This window comes from Drosophila sechellia, chromosome X (genome assembly GCF_004382195.2).
Source record: "Drosophila sechellia strain sech25 chromosome X, ASM438219v1, whole genome shotgun sequence".
Classification (NCBI taxonomy): domain Eukaryota; kingdom Metazoa; phylum Arthropoda; class Insecta; order Diptera; family Drosophilidae; genus Drosophila; species Drosophila sechellia.
In genome coordinates this window covers 9,683,760-9,700,395 of record NC_045954.1, presented here as the reverse complement: position 1 = coordinate 9,700,395, position 16,636 = coordinate 9,683,760, and the positions used below count along the sequence as shown (strand labels likewise).

General features: G+C 40.9%; 1 protein-coding gene and 2 long non-coding RNA genes across 3 annotated transcripts; 2 read left to right on the top strand and 1 right to left on the bottom strand.

Annotated features, from left to right (window-relative positions):
• Window positions 1-4,526: 4,526 nt before the first annotated feature.
• Window positions 4,527-6,314, top strand: LOC6617501 (endothelial lipase). Its single transcript, XM_032726225.1, has 4 exons — window positions 4,527-4,948; window positions 5,089-5,243; window positions 5,306-5,782; window positions 5,875-6,314. Exons 1-4 carry the CDS (start codon window positions 4,755-4,757, stop codon window positions 6,267-6,269), a joined length of 1,221 nt encoding a protein of 406 aa, XP_032582116.1. The 5' UTR covers window positions 4,527-4,754; the 3' UTR covers window positions 6,270-6,314.
• Window positions 6,315-10,753: 4,439 nt separating this feature from the next.
• LOC116802119 lies at window positions 10,754-14,364 on the bottom strand. Its single transcript, XR_004362491.1, has 3 exons — window positions 14,304-14,364; window positions 11,214-11,402; window positions 10,754-11,159 (listed from the first exon to the last, which is right to left on the bottom strand). It is a non-coding gene; the product is annotated as an uncharacterized LOC116802119 (long non-coding RNA).
• LOC116802118 lies at window positions 11,384-12,072 on the top strand. The gene is made up of 3 exons (XR_004362490.1): window positions 11,384-11,418; window positions 11,518-11,707; window positions 11,771-12,072. It is a non-coding gene; the product is annotated as an uncharacterized LOC116802118 (long non-coding RNA).
• Window positions 14,365-16,636: the final 2,272 nt, after the last annotated feature.

Below are 16,636 nucleotides of genomic sequence, written 5' to 3'. Positions count from 1 at the left end.
CTCAAACTTTCCAGCGAAACCATTCTAAATTTTCAGCTTGTGATATGCTTAATATTAGACGTACGTTACATTACTTCGAATGTTTAAGCAGCCCTCTTTCAGGGTATAAAAACTGATTTAACGTAATTCGTTGTTTTAGTTTTGTCTCCGAGTGCATGCCAGCCTGCATGTGTGTGTGTGTGTGTGAGGTGAATGGGTGAACATGGCGGAACAGGACAGAATGAAATGAGGAGACTGATAAAGGCGAGGAAGGGGATAGCGAGGAACTGGAGCAGAGTCAAGTAGCAAGGCATCAGGCGTGGAAAATCGCAACACAGCTGCGGAATTTGACAACAGGCGAATAAAGTGCTGGAAAACAATTCGGTTTTTAAAAGGGAAAATTTTCAGAAAAGGTGTTGGTCAAAAATGAAATGTCAGAAAGGCTTAAAAGAAAATTTGTAGTTGCATTTGCAACATTTGTAGCCACAGCACTAAATGATTAAAACCTTTAATCAGTTAAGAATCAGAACTTCAAGAAATGCGATAAGTGTTTATTCAAGGTACTTTCCCTTCCAACAGTTTTGTCGCCTGAACTTTGGCATATTGTGATTACCTTCTCGCTACGTTGTCGTTCATGACTCCGCCGTGCGGGTGTGTGTGTGTGCGCGTTTGTGTGTGACAGCGCCGTGGGTGCTAGCTGTAAAAGGGGGAGGTGGGAACTGTGACTGCGACTGCGACTGGTGACTGCTGAATTGGTGACCCCGACACTACTTGTCCTCCCAGCCGCCGCCACTCCAGCGATTCAACAAACGCCAGCGACATGGCAACACAGCGACAACAACAATTACACTGAAGAAAAATGGGGTAATCTAAATCGTAAGGGATATATTAAACAGGAATTATGTTAATGAACATGACACACACCAATTTAACTAAAACATGAATAGCCAAAAAGCATTTACCCTAAATGTGAAGTAAACTAGGAGCTTAAACTTAACCATACAATTTTCGCAGTGTTTACAACGGCAACAGTAAAACAAAAAAACGACGGGACTGGCATAAAAACTACAGCAACATGCTCACGTCGCTGACGACGTGTCTCAAGTGCGCCCCTCTCTTTCGGCCCACATATTTTGGTCTCTTTCCACCGAATATAGCCGTCCCTGTCACGCGGCAGTAGTGTTTGTCTGTTGTAATTCACGAAATTGCCAGCAATCGATATAAACATCAAGTCCCAATGCGTTTCGATGTCGCCCCCTCTCTTTCTTTAGCCCGCCTGCTGTCTCCTTCTGCGCTCCATTATTGTTGCTGTCGGCTTCTGGCCATGATCCTGTTGACGTTTTGCTGTTGTTGTTGTTGTTGTTTTGGGAGCTAGTCAAGTATCGAGTATCGAGTACTTGGGAGGAAAACAAAAATTGTTTGCCTGGCTTGTTTTTATTTTCATTTTAGTGCTGGCGAAACTGACATTGATGATGATTATTGGGAGTAAATAGAATTGAAAATGCCACCAATAACCTCCCGTGCTCCTTGCTCCGTTCTCAAGGCCCGGGACACGTGTGAGTATCAACATCTATCGTGGCGTCTATAAAGACAGACCCCCCACCCTCCCCAACTCCCATCCTTCGCATAATGCGCGCAAATAAATTGCAAAATCAATTGAGCGGTAAAATAGTTTCCCTTCGCGGAAGATAACAACAACAAATCGAAAGTCAATGCTGCTGCCACGCCCACACCATCGCCTGCGCCTGAAACGACTGAAAACTGAAGCCGGGAAAATAGAAAAACAGGAGCCAAACTCCACTACCACTCACATGGTTACGCCGAGCACTTTGAACTCGCTTTATTTTAAGCCTGAAAATGGAAAAAATATAAAGAAAGAAGGCGTGGCGAGGCAAAATGAAAATGGAGCAGCAGATGTTTGTTTATAATAAAGAACAGTATTCCTATTCCTTTTAGATATTTTTTAAGAACTTTCTTTAAACCTCTTCGAACACAATTTTCTAACCACTGGCAGTACTACCAAATATTCCCGAATTTCTAGCCGCTGCAATTGAATTTATAATTTTATTAAAATACCCTAAATGAAAATGGTGAGCCCTGGCTAGCTAATGGTTATGCTACAGCAAGTCTGCTGCATGAACTTAATCTAATTAAAATCCCGGGAAATACCCCGTAATTATCCCCACTCGTCGACGACTTGTTGCATACTTTAAGGAGCCTTTAAGCTGTCGCCTCGCTAAGAGTCGGTCGCATTACGCATACGCCGCATTGTGCTGCGGCGTTGGCTGTGGATTCATTAAATGTTATAAACTCATTACGCGTTTTGTCTGCCCGAATGGATATTGGATGAAGGGTGTGATAGGAGCTGAGGTGACGGGTGCTGGATGGTGGGTGGTGGGTGGGGGGGGGTGGGTGGTGGGCGGTGTGGTGTGTGTATCGGGGGTGCTGAACGAGAGTTGTTGGCTTGCTGTAATAACCACAAAACATCTGCGAGCACCACATACTCGCACACAGTTGCAAATGAAAATCTTTGTGCAGAATTAATTAAGTAAACAATACGAAAATTGTGGAAATTGCTTTTAATGCGTCCCCAAACACTCACACATAAGCTCGGCCACACATACGTATGCAAAAGTTATTGCCAGCAGCTGTTGTTGTTGCTCTTGTTGTTACACATTATTATTATGATGCTGCTTAATAGGCAACGCAACTGTGGGCGAAGCAGGCGGCTGAGGGCGCCTTTTTGGGGCATCCTAGCCCCTTTGGCCCCCCCCCCCCCCCCCCCCCCCCCCCCCCCCCCCTCTCATAACAATATCCAGCCATTGTCTGCGGCAACAATTAAGCCGCACTCTGCCTTAATGATAGAGCCACATGAAGAAAATGGCCAAAACAAAGGAGAGCAAAACTCCAAAGTGCATGAAAGGAAAGCCGAAGAAAATGGCTGGGAAAATTCAGCGAACATTTGGGGGCGGACAAAAAACTTTTGATCATTCATGAATATTTAATCGGAAAAGCGATTGTCCCACTTCACCAAGAACCAAATTAAATTCATGCATACAAACTCTATGCATTTTATTACAATATCCGTAGTTTGAATATTTTTTTTAACATTTAAAGTCTTTTATTGTCTCTTCAACTTCAACAGAAAATAAAATACATTTTCTTCAAGACCTAATGTCCAGAGTTCTTTTCTTCTTTCATTCATTTTAGCATTGATCATTGTTTAGCTTTCATTTTGGGCATTTATCATTCAAGCTCGAGATACATTCCAATCTGCACGTCTTTACCATATTTTTTTCGGCCGGATTGATAGTGTTGAACATAAAGTTGACATTGAGGCCAGATAAACAGAAATACAGGTGGACAGCAGAAAGAAGCTACAGATAGATATGCAAATCGATCGACTGCCAAAAGCAGAAATCGCCAAAACAAAGCCAGAAGAAAGAGGGGAAGTAGAAATGGAGATAGTGGACGATTTGAAGACGAAGCTTTGGGGCTCTCCCAAGATTAAGATGAAAAACAATGGGGCGAAGACAACGAAATTCGTTTGGCACTTTACTTGCGCATCATTAGCGTTATTCTCTCTTTGCTTTCGTTTAACACATATTGGTTAGAAAGCTCGGCCAAAAAGATAAAAATAATACGGATGGCGAAGGGCGTCAGAGGGCGGGATTATATTATGGTTTATCTCTTGTGAGCTGAACATATTTTATGAGCGCGACATACAAAAAAAGTTTGTAAGTTCTCCGCCATTTGGGTTGTCGTAAAGGCACTGGAAAAAATCGATTCGCAATCAAATAGCTTAAAAATGAAAACATCAGAAAATAATTAAGAGCATAGTTTTAAAGTATGTTAACGGGTCTTTACGTATATGATATATTAGTATATGGTGCTTAGGATTACATCCATTTCTCTCACTGCATCGAGAAAGCGTGTGCCCAGATCAACTCCCTCTGAAGTTTATGGCTGCACTAAAATTAACCTATTCGATCCGAGATGAGGCCTGAATGCGCCGCCTTGTCTTTCGGTTTTATTATCGATTTCGATGCTGTGCGGTTTGCTCAGCTGACAAAGTAAACTATAAACCATAAACAACAGCCGTGACAAGTCAGAAATTCGTGGCTACCGTTTGCTGGCTTCTATGTCAAGATCAGTGAAGTGCCGAGTACCGAATACCAAATACCAAACACCGAAAACCCAAAGCCGAATTCCCAGTCGAAAGAAATCGAAATCGAAGTCAAAAAGTCGTTACAAGCTTTTTTGTACTTTCACTTGTGCAAACACGCGGCCAAGAACGCCAAAGATGTTTAGAGCTCTCGGAGAGCAGGGTCATCAGCATCACATGCACTGCGCGAAAATATGGGAAATTCATGTGGTGTGATACAATACTTCATCCCATAATAAAATTCATATATTTAAGAAATTAATACTATATACAAATTTATATCTTATCTTTTGAATATTGCTTCTAGCATTCTTCAGAACAATGCTGGACTCGCTTATGATTTTCCCCAGTGTACTTTTCCATCACGATCATCAGCAGCATGATGATCATCGTCTTCACGGGTCTTTTGGAGTTACAAGCGAGTCGGGTTCTTCAGTAGCCAGCCACGGGGCAAACCATTCGGTCCAGAAGAGCGTGTCTTCCGTCTTGAGATCTCGGATTACTCCCCCAATTCTTCGCTCCTCTATTTTTTTTCTGGTGCTGCTCAGTGACAGTGAGTGTGTGTGTGTGTGTGTGTGGTGTTTTCGGTGGTGCATGACCCTTTAACCGCATGCCCGGTCACGTGAACCACCTTCTGCTCCTTGGCTGCCTGCTCTGCCTGCTCGGCGATGTGCCGAGGATCGAGGCTTTCCACCGCTGGAGTCCCATGATGAAGGCCTTCCGCTATCTCCAGGAGACCATGCTCCGGAATAGCCTGGAACGTGCCCATCTCAATCATGGCATCGTCTTCGAGTGTCGCACCATGTAAGTGGGTTTAGGTTTTGTATTCGGCATTTTTCACTTGTTCTTCGATTTCAAATTTAAGCAATATTAAAAAGTCGAGTTATAGTGGAGTTTCTATGACAAATGAATATTTATAACTGAAAACTGACACTTTTTTCCAGATCAGCTAAGGATTTTGGCAACGAAGTGCATTTCAATCTGCAGCTTGGAGACCTTCGAGGATTTCGTCGCCTCGATCCTAACAAAAAGTTGGCCCTATTTTTGCACGGCTGGAATGATCAGGGCAGCAAGGATTGGGTGCAAGAATTACTGCTAAGTATGTATCCTCCACATAATAGATAATACGGATATCATTCGAATTTCGGTTCTTATTCCCAGCTTGGACCCTATTCGACTCCAATTACAATGTGTGCGTTGTGGACTGGGGAAACCTGTCGCAGAACGACTACAAGTCCGCCTCCATGTCCATTTTCGATGTGGGCTTAACGGTGGCTGGAATCATCATGGCCCTGGAGGAGCTGCGTCCCAATCACTTTCATCGGCGCAACGTGACCTTGGCGGGCTACAGCTTGGGTGCCCATGCCGCTGGATACGCGGGCGCGGTGCTGGAGGGTCAGGTGGAGCAGATCATTGGCTTGGATCCCGCTGGACCGCTGTTCTCGCTGCCCGCCGAGGTGGCGCCCAAGTACCGCTTGGATCCAGGAGATGCGCAGTTCGTCCAGGTACTTCACACTTCCGGCGGCTCCTTGGGCACCAGTCTGAAGTGCGGCCACGCCGATTTCTATCCCAACGGAGGCAGGGCGCCTCAAACGAACTGCAAGATGTTCGCCAATCTGCGCGACATGCAAAATACCAGTAAGTCATAGCCATCTATATCATGGGATTATTTCAAAGATAGCCCGTAGATACATTACTGATAGCTCTTACAATCCATTATCATTCGGCAGATCCCGTTTCCTGCAGTCACTCGGCGGCTGCGATCTTCTTCCGGCAATCGATGGATCCCGAGTACCCGTTCGTGGGCTACGAGTGCGGCAGCTACCGGCAGTTCGCCGCCGGATATTGCGATGGCAACCGGAAGGCGCGCTTCGGGATCCATTCGCAGAGGCGTGCGCAGGGGAGCTTCTACTTCCGCACCGCCCCCCAGCAGCCGTACGTGCCGAGGCGACAGGCCAACTGGCTGAGCGGGGTGGGGCGCATGTCGTCGAGCACGGTCAGTCAGGTCAGCCAAAGCCCCCTGGTGCTGCGCCTCTGGACGAACAGCTGGCGGCGGCGGGAGCGAGCGAGAGAGCGACAGCGAAGAGACAGAGACAGAGAAAGATCGCTGTGCGCGAATAAGTAGTTCCTAGTGTTTTGTTAGTGTTAAAATAAACGCAGCCTACATGTATGCAATCATTTTTTGATGGAAGAGAGACGAGACAGCCTAAGAGTTAATCAACAAGACAGCACATTGTTAGAAAAAGTTTACTGTAATACATACATAAAAATGTATTTTCATTACACTTTATTTTATACTACGATTTTAGTTATACCTTCACAAACAAATATTCCCTTAAAAAGACGAAAGATGGATACTTAAGCTTACTTAAAATCTCAAGCGAGTTCATCGTAATCCGCCGAAGTTTCTCATAAGAATATAAATCTCTAGAGCGTTTTTATTTTTTTATTTTAACGAACGTAGCAGTAAATATTTCCGTTCAATTTGGCAGCCAGCCGGTTTTCGCCATGTTCTTGTAAACTGCATAAAAAATAACAAGAAAGCCAAACAACACACATGGAAAAGTCGTTGACTTGCAGCCACAAAACGGCGAAAAGTCGGCTGCATTTAACAGTTAATCGTAAAGCAAAATGGCCAGAAAAAAAAAGGAAAATAGAAAATGGAAAATGGAAAATGGTCGAACAAGAACAAGCAGCAGAAAACAATAAACTGAAATTCAATTTTCGCATTGTAAAACATAATTTTCTACAAAACTTGACGTCAGCTTGGCCCGCTTTTTGCTAAAAGGTAGTTAATATTTTTGCAGTCCATTGCGGCCGTGCCCCGCCCCCGCGCCCCTCTCACAACACTGGAAAAAACTATGTACAGTAGTGAAACAAATACAAAAAAGACTTAATTCATAAGTTTGGGTACAACTTTTACTTAAATATCATAAAATTGACACACTTAAAATATAAATCCTAACTTTTTAATAGTATTGATATTAAGCTAGTTGCTTGAATTAATCAGTCCGCTACTTATATGTTACTACGTTTTTTCGCCGAGTGCAGCTATCCTGTTGTACATTCCACTCGAGTTGTTCTTGCTTTTTCCCGTTGCTCCTCCTTGCCACTGTTGTTGTTATTGTTGTTGTTGCTCCGCCTGCTGCTTCCTGTTTTGTAGCTGTTTTTGAAATTTATGGCGGCGTCGTCGCCTCTGCCGGCGTCGCTGCCGTCGCCGACTTCTTCGCATGAGTTATGCGCTTTTTATTTCCAGCTCCTGGCCACGTTAAGTGTTAAATTGTTTTATGCATGCACGTGTGTGGGAGAGAGAGAGCGAGGGAGGTGGTTGTAGAGCGGGGGAGAGAGGGAGTGCGAATAGGAAGCTCGGACTCGCCATTTAATTATGAAAGTTGATTTCAAGGAATAGCGAGAGCGGGAAAGAGAGGGCCAAGGGAATGTGTGTGGCTTTTGGTCAAGTGTTAGAGAAGGATAGCACTTGCAACAGGATAACAGAAATTTGAATGAAATTCTAAAAGGAGCAGCAGACAGCAATGTTATCTAAACGGTCGCACCTTTTTGATTTGAATATGACTTTTATTTATACTTCTATGAAGCTATTTGTAGCATTTTTAAACTCAAGAACTTAAAATGCTCTGTTTAAACTTTTAATTTAATCAGTATATGTGTTTTATTTGTTTTTATTGCTCTTAATTTCTGGGCAAGCAAACAAAGGTGAAAAAAGGAAGGGAATGAGAGGGAAAAGGAGCAGTTTTTTGTGCCGCTGACTCGAACCGCTCAAGTAGCACGCGTTAATGCGAAAATCACTTACACACACACTCAAACACACACACACTTGCAGAGGTGTGCGAGAGAGACAGGAAAGAAACTCCTGTAAAATCTAAAGCAAATTAACGGTTTAAACACCTCAAAAGTTTCGTGTATTCTCATGGTCCTTAACTCTAAGACCCTCTCTTTCTTTTTCCTCCGTCCGTCTCATTCTTTTCTATCCTACCCTCTCATTCTTTCCTAGCCCGCCCTCTCTATTCATTGCACCTGACGTCCTTGCTGATCCTGGCGCAAAGTTAAGTGTTTCTTTAGCTTAATAACGGAAACATTTTAGTTGCTGTTATGGAAAGCAGCTGCAGAATGGAGACTAGAAAGAGAGGGATAGAGGGCAGCAGAGAGAGAGGCCAGCAGGCAACTTGAGCGATAGACGCTTACACATAAACACATTCAAACGCTTCCGGCAATGTGTAATAGCTGTACAAGGACGACCTGCTCCTGCTCCTGTGGAAAATGTAAAAAAAAGTACTTCGGAGCGGAGGAAGCGAGGAAAGAAAGGAATGCCCTCCAGTGGCTGTAAATAACTCGCAGCAGGTGCCGTCCTCATCCAACGGTAAACGTCCGACGTCCAACTCCCTGCAACGTCCAACTCCCCAATTCCTGAAGACATCGTCAATGGGAAAAACCTGCGAAATACCAAGGATAGGGGCGACAGACAGAAAAGACCCGCCAGAGAATTGCACAGCTCGAAAATAATATCCGATAACGCTTTAAGGCGATAAAATAGGCAGGGAAATATACTTGGGAATTCAATTTTCTAATGATATATAATGGTATCACGAGATTGCCTTCCAATGAATATGAACACAATATCAGTTTTGAGCGGCTTTTATTGTTATACATTTCGTTTTACATTTTTTACCTGTCTCAAAAGGATTTGAATTTTTGTAAGTGTGCCAAAAGAACATCGGCTAGCGGCAACATTTTCTTTTGATTACACGGCGTGTGGTCCTACCATTGTTCTCCCCAACACCCACACTCTATCCACTTGGAAAACCCCATTTTCCACCGCCCATTTGCCACAGAGGTCCCCGCATAAGTGCAAATGAGCATGAAAGATGAAATATTAAGAGTCGTCTTGGACTTTGGTTTTTTTTTTCATCTTTGGGTCCTGACTGCTAAGGGATTCCACTTCCCACTTCCCACCTCCTGCTTCCTCTTCTTCTTCTTCTTTTGTCGCTACACTCATTTGGCCAAATGCAATTTTCGCTAAGAGCGCATATCCGCCAAAACAGACAGAGACGGCAAAAAAGTCGGCCAGCAGAAGCCAAGACAAAAAAAAAAAAACTATCAAGTCAGCAAGTCGGCCAGCTAACAGTGCACTGCAATAAATATTTATTTGTTAATAACATTTAAGTTAACAGTTCCCTAAAAACATGATGATGCTAGCTCAGATAAAAATATACTAAACTATCCATTAAATTTTTATTAAATATATCGTCAGTTTTAGTGTTCCGAATTAATTTTCCGAATTTAGTGTTCCGCATAATTAAAATATGTACGCGTTTGCCCCAAAAGTTCAGTTCGATTTTGCTTGCTACATAGTATCCAATTTCGTCTTGAAGTTGACAGTGCATTTTTCCCTTATTTCACCATTCCCTTTCCTAGCCGCGCTTTTCGCATTCCCCAGCTGACCATCAGCAACATTTCTGAGTGCAACCCTCGCTGTGCGGCATGCGATGCTTGACAAAAGTTCTGGGCCACCCCTCAAGAGGGGTCTTGAGTTTTAGAGGGGCTTCGGGAAAAGTAGGATCCAGTGCCACAGCCTGTAATTGCAGAAGGCGGTCATCGTCTGTCTTGTTTGTCGCTGCCCCAAAAACTAGGTGCTGCACATGGACAGCAGGATGCTTCAAGTGGAGTTAGAATGCCGGGAGTCTTTCCATCACATAATCTATATGGAGATTGTTGGTCTTCAAAAAAGTGTGATAGGGATCGTTAGCACTGATAATAAGCTGCTCAAAATAGTTATTCTTTCATCTATATGACAATTTTCAGCGAAGTTGTAACGAAAATTCCGTTTGTAAAAATCAAGTTTTTGGAAAAGCCGTGTTTCCGAATTTTGGTCATCAAATAGTCAGTTTTTCTGCCACAACTTTAAAAATAATTGTCTGAATATGAAATGCCATATCTCGTTGTGTTCATATTTAAATTTCCAATCGAACTGTATCCACAAATGGAAATTCTATTTTTTGGTCATTTTTTGCAAATTTTGATGATGTTACCCCTTACAAAAAATGCAAAAATTAACCCAAAAATTAATTTTCCTAAATTCTTCAAAAAGTGATAGGGATCGTTAGCATTGGTAATTAGCTGCTCAAAACAGTTACTCTTACATATATATGACTATTTTTAGCGAAGTTATGATGAAAAGTCTGATTGTAAATATCAAATTTTTGGCAAAAGACGATTTTCCGAATTTCGGTCATAAAGTAATCAGTTTTTTTGCCATAACTATGAAAATAAAAGCCTGAATTTGGAATGTTATACCTTGTTGAGCGTCATGCGTTGCACCCTGATGGCCTTCTGCGCCACCATGTCTCTTGTCCGCCGCATGAACACGATGATCAAGCAGGGCGCCGCCCTGCCCTTCAACACCTCCTCCTGATTTGGGAGTTATTCGGATCGGGGAGTGGCAACCTTATCGTATAGCTTTCTAGCCTGTAGAGTGCCTCAGATCCCGAGATACGGACGGACAGACCAACATGGTTTATTTTTAGCTGTTTCAAACTTTTAAAAAAATGTGACACTACAAAGCTTTGGAAATCGATATGCTTATTATTACTTACTGACTTATTTGACTTCATCCACCTTCAGCCTTCAGTTCAATACCCATAACAAAGGATGTTATATTGTCCAAAATCTTAATTCTATTGCCAATAGATAGACTTTAAGGATATTCTGTACTCGATGATTCAGATGACAGGCGGCAGCAGTATCAATGGGGCTGGACACCAACAAAACCAAAAAGTAGAATCTGAAGTGCAAGGATTACAGATCACTGCAACCAACACCCATTTTGTCCAAGTTATAAGTTCACAACACGTAGTTAAACACGTTACTCGTAGAGTAAAAGGGTATACTAGATTCGTTGAAAATGATGTAACTTAGTCTCCGACCTTATAAAGTGTACAACACGTCGATACGATTCGACCAAAACTTCTTAGCCACACCGAGTTAATTAGCGCGGCGGCTAGAAATTTAAATAAGCTGAATATAAATATTTAATTTAATATGATGAACTTACCACACCGCCAACGGCAAAGGAAAACATGGGGGCGTACCCACCTAACAGAAGGATGTTTCCCAGGATGCGAATCCGCCGGCGTCGTTTTGATCAAATCTAACTTTATTCCATCTAGTTGGCGTGGGGTTTGCCGTACACGTATACAGCTAGCAATTCGGTTATTCGAACCCCATTCGTCACTTGGTACAGCTGTAAGACACATCAGGTTATTTAAAATTCTTACAAATAAAAATAAAAAGAAAAATTACAGTTATTATACAACAAATAAATACCATATTAAACTCCCCTCTCATTTTCTTTTCAGAATTTGATTCAAAAATCTACAATATTCTATATAAAAAAGGAAAATGGCTTCGATCAATCCATTTTTTGAATTTGTGGCTACATACCGTAGAAAACATCGAGCCCTAAAACAACAACGCGTAATCGTATCAAAAGCAGCGGTTTCGTGGAAGGCTTTATCAAAATCTCAAAAAAATCGCTACCGCAAAAAGGTACGCATTCATTTTTTAATTGAACATTTATATTATGGAGATTATTAATTTTTATCATTTCAGGCGGGCGATGAACGCCATCGGCGTCGTAGAAATGCTGATAAGAAAGCCAGGAAAAACCGATAATGGCAGTGATGCCAACGATGCCGTGCTCTACGCTACCGTTGGCCCCGAAAGAGTAGAGATTTGAAGCGCAATTCTGCCTGCTTTTCAAAATTCACAGCTTTGCATTCGTTATACCAAATTAGCATTTTATGCACTGCTTTTGTTTTTATTGGTTTCGAAATTATCATCCTCTGTCTTTTTAGTGAACAAAATAATCAGTTTTTTGTCAGAACATTCCAAATAAAGGTTCAAATATAGAATGCCATACCTCGTTGAGCTCGTAACAAAATTTCCAATAAAACGGTATTTAAAACTGGATATTTAAATTTTTTGCCATTTATTGCAAATTTTGATGATGTTACCCCTTTCCAAATGCGAAAATTGACCCAAAAATGAACTTTCCTATATTCTCCAAAAAGTGATTGGTATTGTTAGCACTGGGAATTAGCTGCTCAAAACATTTATTCTTTCATCTATATGACAAATTTTCAGCGAAGGTATGACGAAAAACCTATCCGCATTTTTAAGTTTTTCATATGTCTAAATAAATCAGCTAAGAGAGATTTTCTCTTGTTATATCGCGCAAGTTTTTAAGAACTTTTAATAGATCTTAACTGTAATCTGGTATCCTCTTTCTCTTCTAAATCTTTGCCGTTCTCATTAGGGAGTCCTTTTTTGTGACACTAAAATATTGTGTTGCAACCTTTGCCGGATTATCATTTGCCTTTGCAGTTGCACTTTTGCGCTGACCATTTGCACACCTGACCCCCGTGGAAGCGGCGCCTTTTCCACAGCTATTCCCAGGTCCTTTTCCTAGCACTTGAGGTGATTAAATTTCCGCGAGCGGCTGGACAAAGGAAAAGTCCCCTAACTCTCCGCCGGCATTCAATTTCAAGCGCACACAATTTAGTTAATAACTTTTAAGCGGAGCGCATCATAAACCCTATTTTCTCCTCGTTTCCCAGCGCCTTTTTGTTTTTACAAATGGCGAGCAATCAACTAAACGCAGCGGATTACGTTTGGGAATGATTTCAGCGAGAAAGAGACGATGGCATGATGTCAGAGTGAGAGGTCAGATCGGGCTCAACGCCTCCAAAGAGTTGTGAGTGCAATTGTGTGGGTGATAAGTTGATTGCCAGTGATGAGGTCGTGATTTTACTATTTAAAAAGGGGTTAAAATTATACATACTGAAGCATCAAAATCAATTTAGACTTTCTCCGTATGAACTGTTGGTATTAATATGCGTATTTAGATAATATCAAGTTCAAGAAGAAAGCTATCGCTACTTCTGTTTTCGCAATTACCCCCATCCATCACGTAACCAGCTCCAATACATGTGATTTTCGCATCCTGGTGCCCTCAGCATTGTCCTGGATATGGTTGTTCCGGGATAAGGATGCTTGTAACCAAACTGCAACAAGGCCAACAAGCAACTGCTACAACTTAAGCTTAGCAATGACAGTGGCGTGAAAGTGGCCAAGAGAATGTGGATGAAAAAAAAGGAGTGGAGGAGGGTTGGGGAGGGGGGGGGGGGGGGTTGTTTGGTTTGGGGGGCTATGGATTTGCAAGGGCAGGACGAAATGGATAAGCACAAAAACGGAGACAATGCGGAAAATTGTAAGACACTAAAATTGGCTAAAAGGACTCAACAGCCAGCAGGCGAGTATGTTGATGCTGCCCCATCACAACCACCACCACCCACTCGATTTTCCACCCCTTTCTCCACACATTCCTCGGTGTTTGAGGGAAGGAACTCATAAAAGTGAGCAACAAATTGCATTGTTTACGGCCAAGCTCGGCTACATAAATACACACGTGTGTGTGTGTGTGTGTGTGAGGACGCCATCTCCTTTAGTTTTCCTTTTTGTGTTTGCAATTTGCTCTGCCATAATGCTAGCCAATTTTGTGTAAGGCCTCCCAGCCAGCCATCACTTTCCCGCCACCAAAACACTTATCCCCTTTCGTCCTTGAGCCGCGCATAAATAAAAATTAGTTTCACTCTCATCCGAAAACTTTCGCCAAATTCCATCAGCGAAATTTGAGATATTCAGGGAAAACATTTTGAAGTCTAGCACAAAAACGACTAGTTTCCGAAATGGGAATTGGAAAATTTGCATTCATATTTCACAAATTTTAATGGCTTAGAAAAATACCTAATATTTACAGTAAATATAATAATAAATCTAATAGTACCTCAAACATTTAAAAGATTTTTTAAATTAAATCCAATTTTTTTTGGCAAACAGTAGAAGTAAGGACACTCCCTATCCTTGGCATCATAAAATTGTACTAAAATAATGTTTGCTTGTCCGTTTTTGCCATTCCCTAACATGGTTTATTAGAATTTTATTTTATTAATATTTTTAGGAGTGGGTTAGAGCGGACTAGCAAGGCGTGAAATTAAATTTGACTTGCTTCAATATCATTCTCAGCTACATTTTCAAAGTTTTCCCCGCGTCGGGCTTTTTCGTAATAATCTTTTTTGGTTACCTTTTTTTCAGACAGCTTTTTATGTCCCCTTTTTTTGTGCTGCACGCAAAGGAAAACTGGGAAACGCCAAAGAAAAATCCAGCAAGGGAAGCCGAAGCGTAACGAACAGTTTTATCCATGACCATGGATTTTTACTAGGCACTAAAATTATATTTTCATTGTTATGTAGTGGGGTCAAAGGAAGCCGAATCGGAACGCCCAATGCCCCACTGGTTTTACCCATTTTCGAAGAGAAGGCAATAAATTGTGGGAGACATCACACATTTGTGCTACCAAGTCAATGTTGCCGCTTTAAATGGCCCAAAGCAACTGAAGCCGAATGCCAAATAACTCTGCTTCGTGTCTCCTGTGGAGCGTGGTGATGTTGAGTTCAGCTGTGGTAAGTTTTTCACTGAGAGAGCGCGAGAGCTGGATTGAATCAACAAGTGGATACTGGAAGTCCTGGAAGGAAAGCGAGCTAACTACAAAAATTGCTTTAATAAATTGTATTAAGAATTCCAAAAATAATATAATAATAATATTTAGAAAAGAGAAAGTTAGAAATTTATTAATAATATTTTCTCTTAGTTTTAAACGTGCACAAAATACATGGTTAATTAAATTAATTAATTTATAGATGAATTAATTAGAGTCATCAAGGAATAAATCAGACATTTTGGTTTTTATTTCCAACTTGCGATAGTTTTATTGATGGCCAATGACAAATGGTAACATTTATTTAAAACAGACATATTTGTGCAGCCTATAACTGAGCAGCCTAATAATTCACCCAATTAAAAGCAATTGGCAAATATGACATTTTATTTAAGCTAGAGGAATTTTCCCAGCTTTGGATAAATTTTATTTATCCCTTTGCACTGTCGCAAATGGTTGAAAAGTGACAAAAAATATCGAGACTTAGGAATGGGAATTTTTTGTTTGCCAATCAAATTGAAATCTAATGAAAATGGTGCAACAAAAAAAAGGACTTGCTTGTTGTGTGAATATGGTACACATTTTTTGCTGTTAATACATTTAAAAAATGCAGAAATATTGGAAATATACTTTCGTGGTGCCAGAAGGGGGGGCCAAGTGGATCGGAAGCAAAAACAATAATATGAAAAGGCCGACAAAATACTTTAACGAATACCGAAAACCGACATTTTACCAACTGCATATTACGATATGCATATTTCATGTATGCCCAAAACAAATGCATAAATACAATTGTACAATGCAGGCCAACAGGGATCTGAACGAATCGAAATCGATGGGCGGCGATTCTCCGAAAAGGAAAAGGATACTCTCGAATTGGTAAACTTATATCCATAAATATTTTATTAATATTTTGCAGGAATATTCATTTAAATTTTGATCTTTAACAATATGTTTGAAAATGTTTCTAAAATGCCATAATATTATTTTATTACTAAATATTTTCCCGTTTCTAACTATGTAATTTTTTTTAATATTTATTAAGCCCTGCAAGCCAAGTGGGCGTGACAAGTGGGCGGTTGGCAACGTTAGTTCATTGCATCTGTTGGCATTTTTGAATTTAAAGCCATAAAAGTTTATCTGCAAATGTGTCGCACTGTGTGAATATTTTACTTTTATTTTCGTCATTTAAATTAAATAAAAATGTATTTGCTTATACACAGGCAGGAGAGCTTAATTGAGGGCATTTTGTGTAATTGGGATCTCTCGCTTAAAATGGCCAACTTAAGCAAAAAAGCAAAATGAATAAGAAATTTTTACGATCAATTATCCACAGCTTATATACATAAATTTAAATTGAAAAGAAAATGTTCCCATATTGTAATGATTTAATTTTTACAAATATTGTGCATATTTGGCATAAATGATTAAATCGGTTTGCAATTTCCCACAAATACTTGCACTCCTGTAATTTGATGAATGAATATTTATTGAACTCAATAGGTATCTCCAGGTTAAGAGTCTTGTTTCACCTTTTTACCCTGCCTTGTTTGAATGAATTTCGGCGAGTTTTTACCAATTTCAGTTCCGGTTTTTAAATGTCGGTGCCCAAACTTACATTGCAGGCGCATCCGGAGCGAAAATGTTTTAATTTTATTTAATTTCAGTTGCTTGCGTTTTGGTCTCGTTTTGGCTGCCGCTGTTATTGTGATAAACATATCAAAAAAAAAAAAGGTTAGTTTTAATACAAAAAGTAAAGTGCAAAAAATGTGTCGCTTTTTAAGCATTTCCTCTGTTTTTCTATTTTTGTAACAATTTTTTGCACTATCATAGAAATGGTGGCAATTAAAAGAGGGGGTCTTTTGTCTCTGTGTTTGATGGTGTTATCGCTATTGTTGCTATTGCCGTGGCTCCTGACA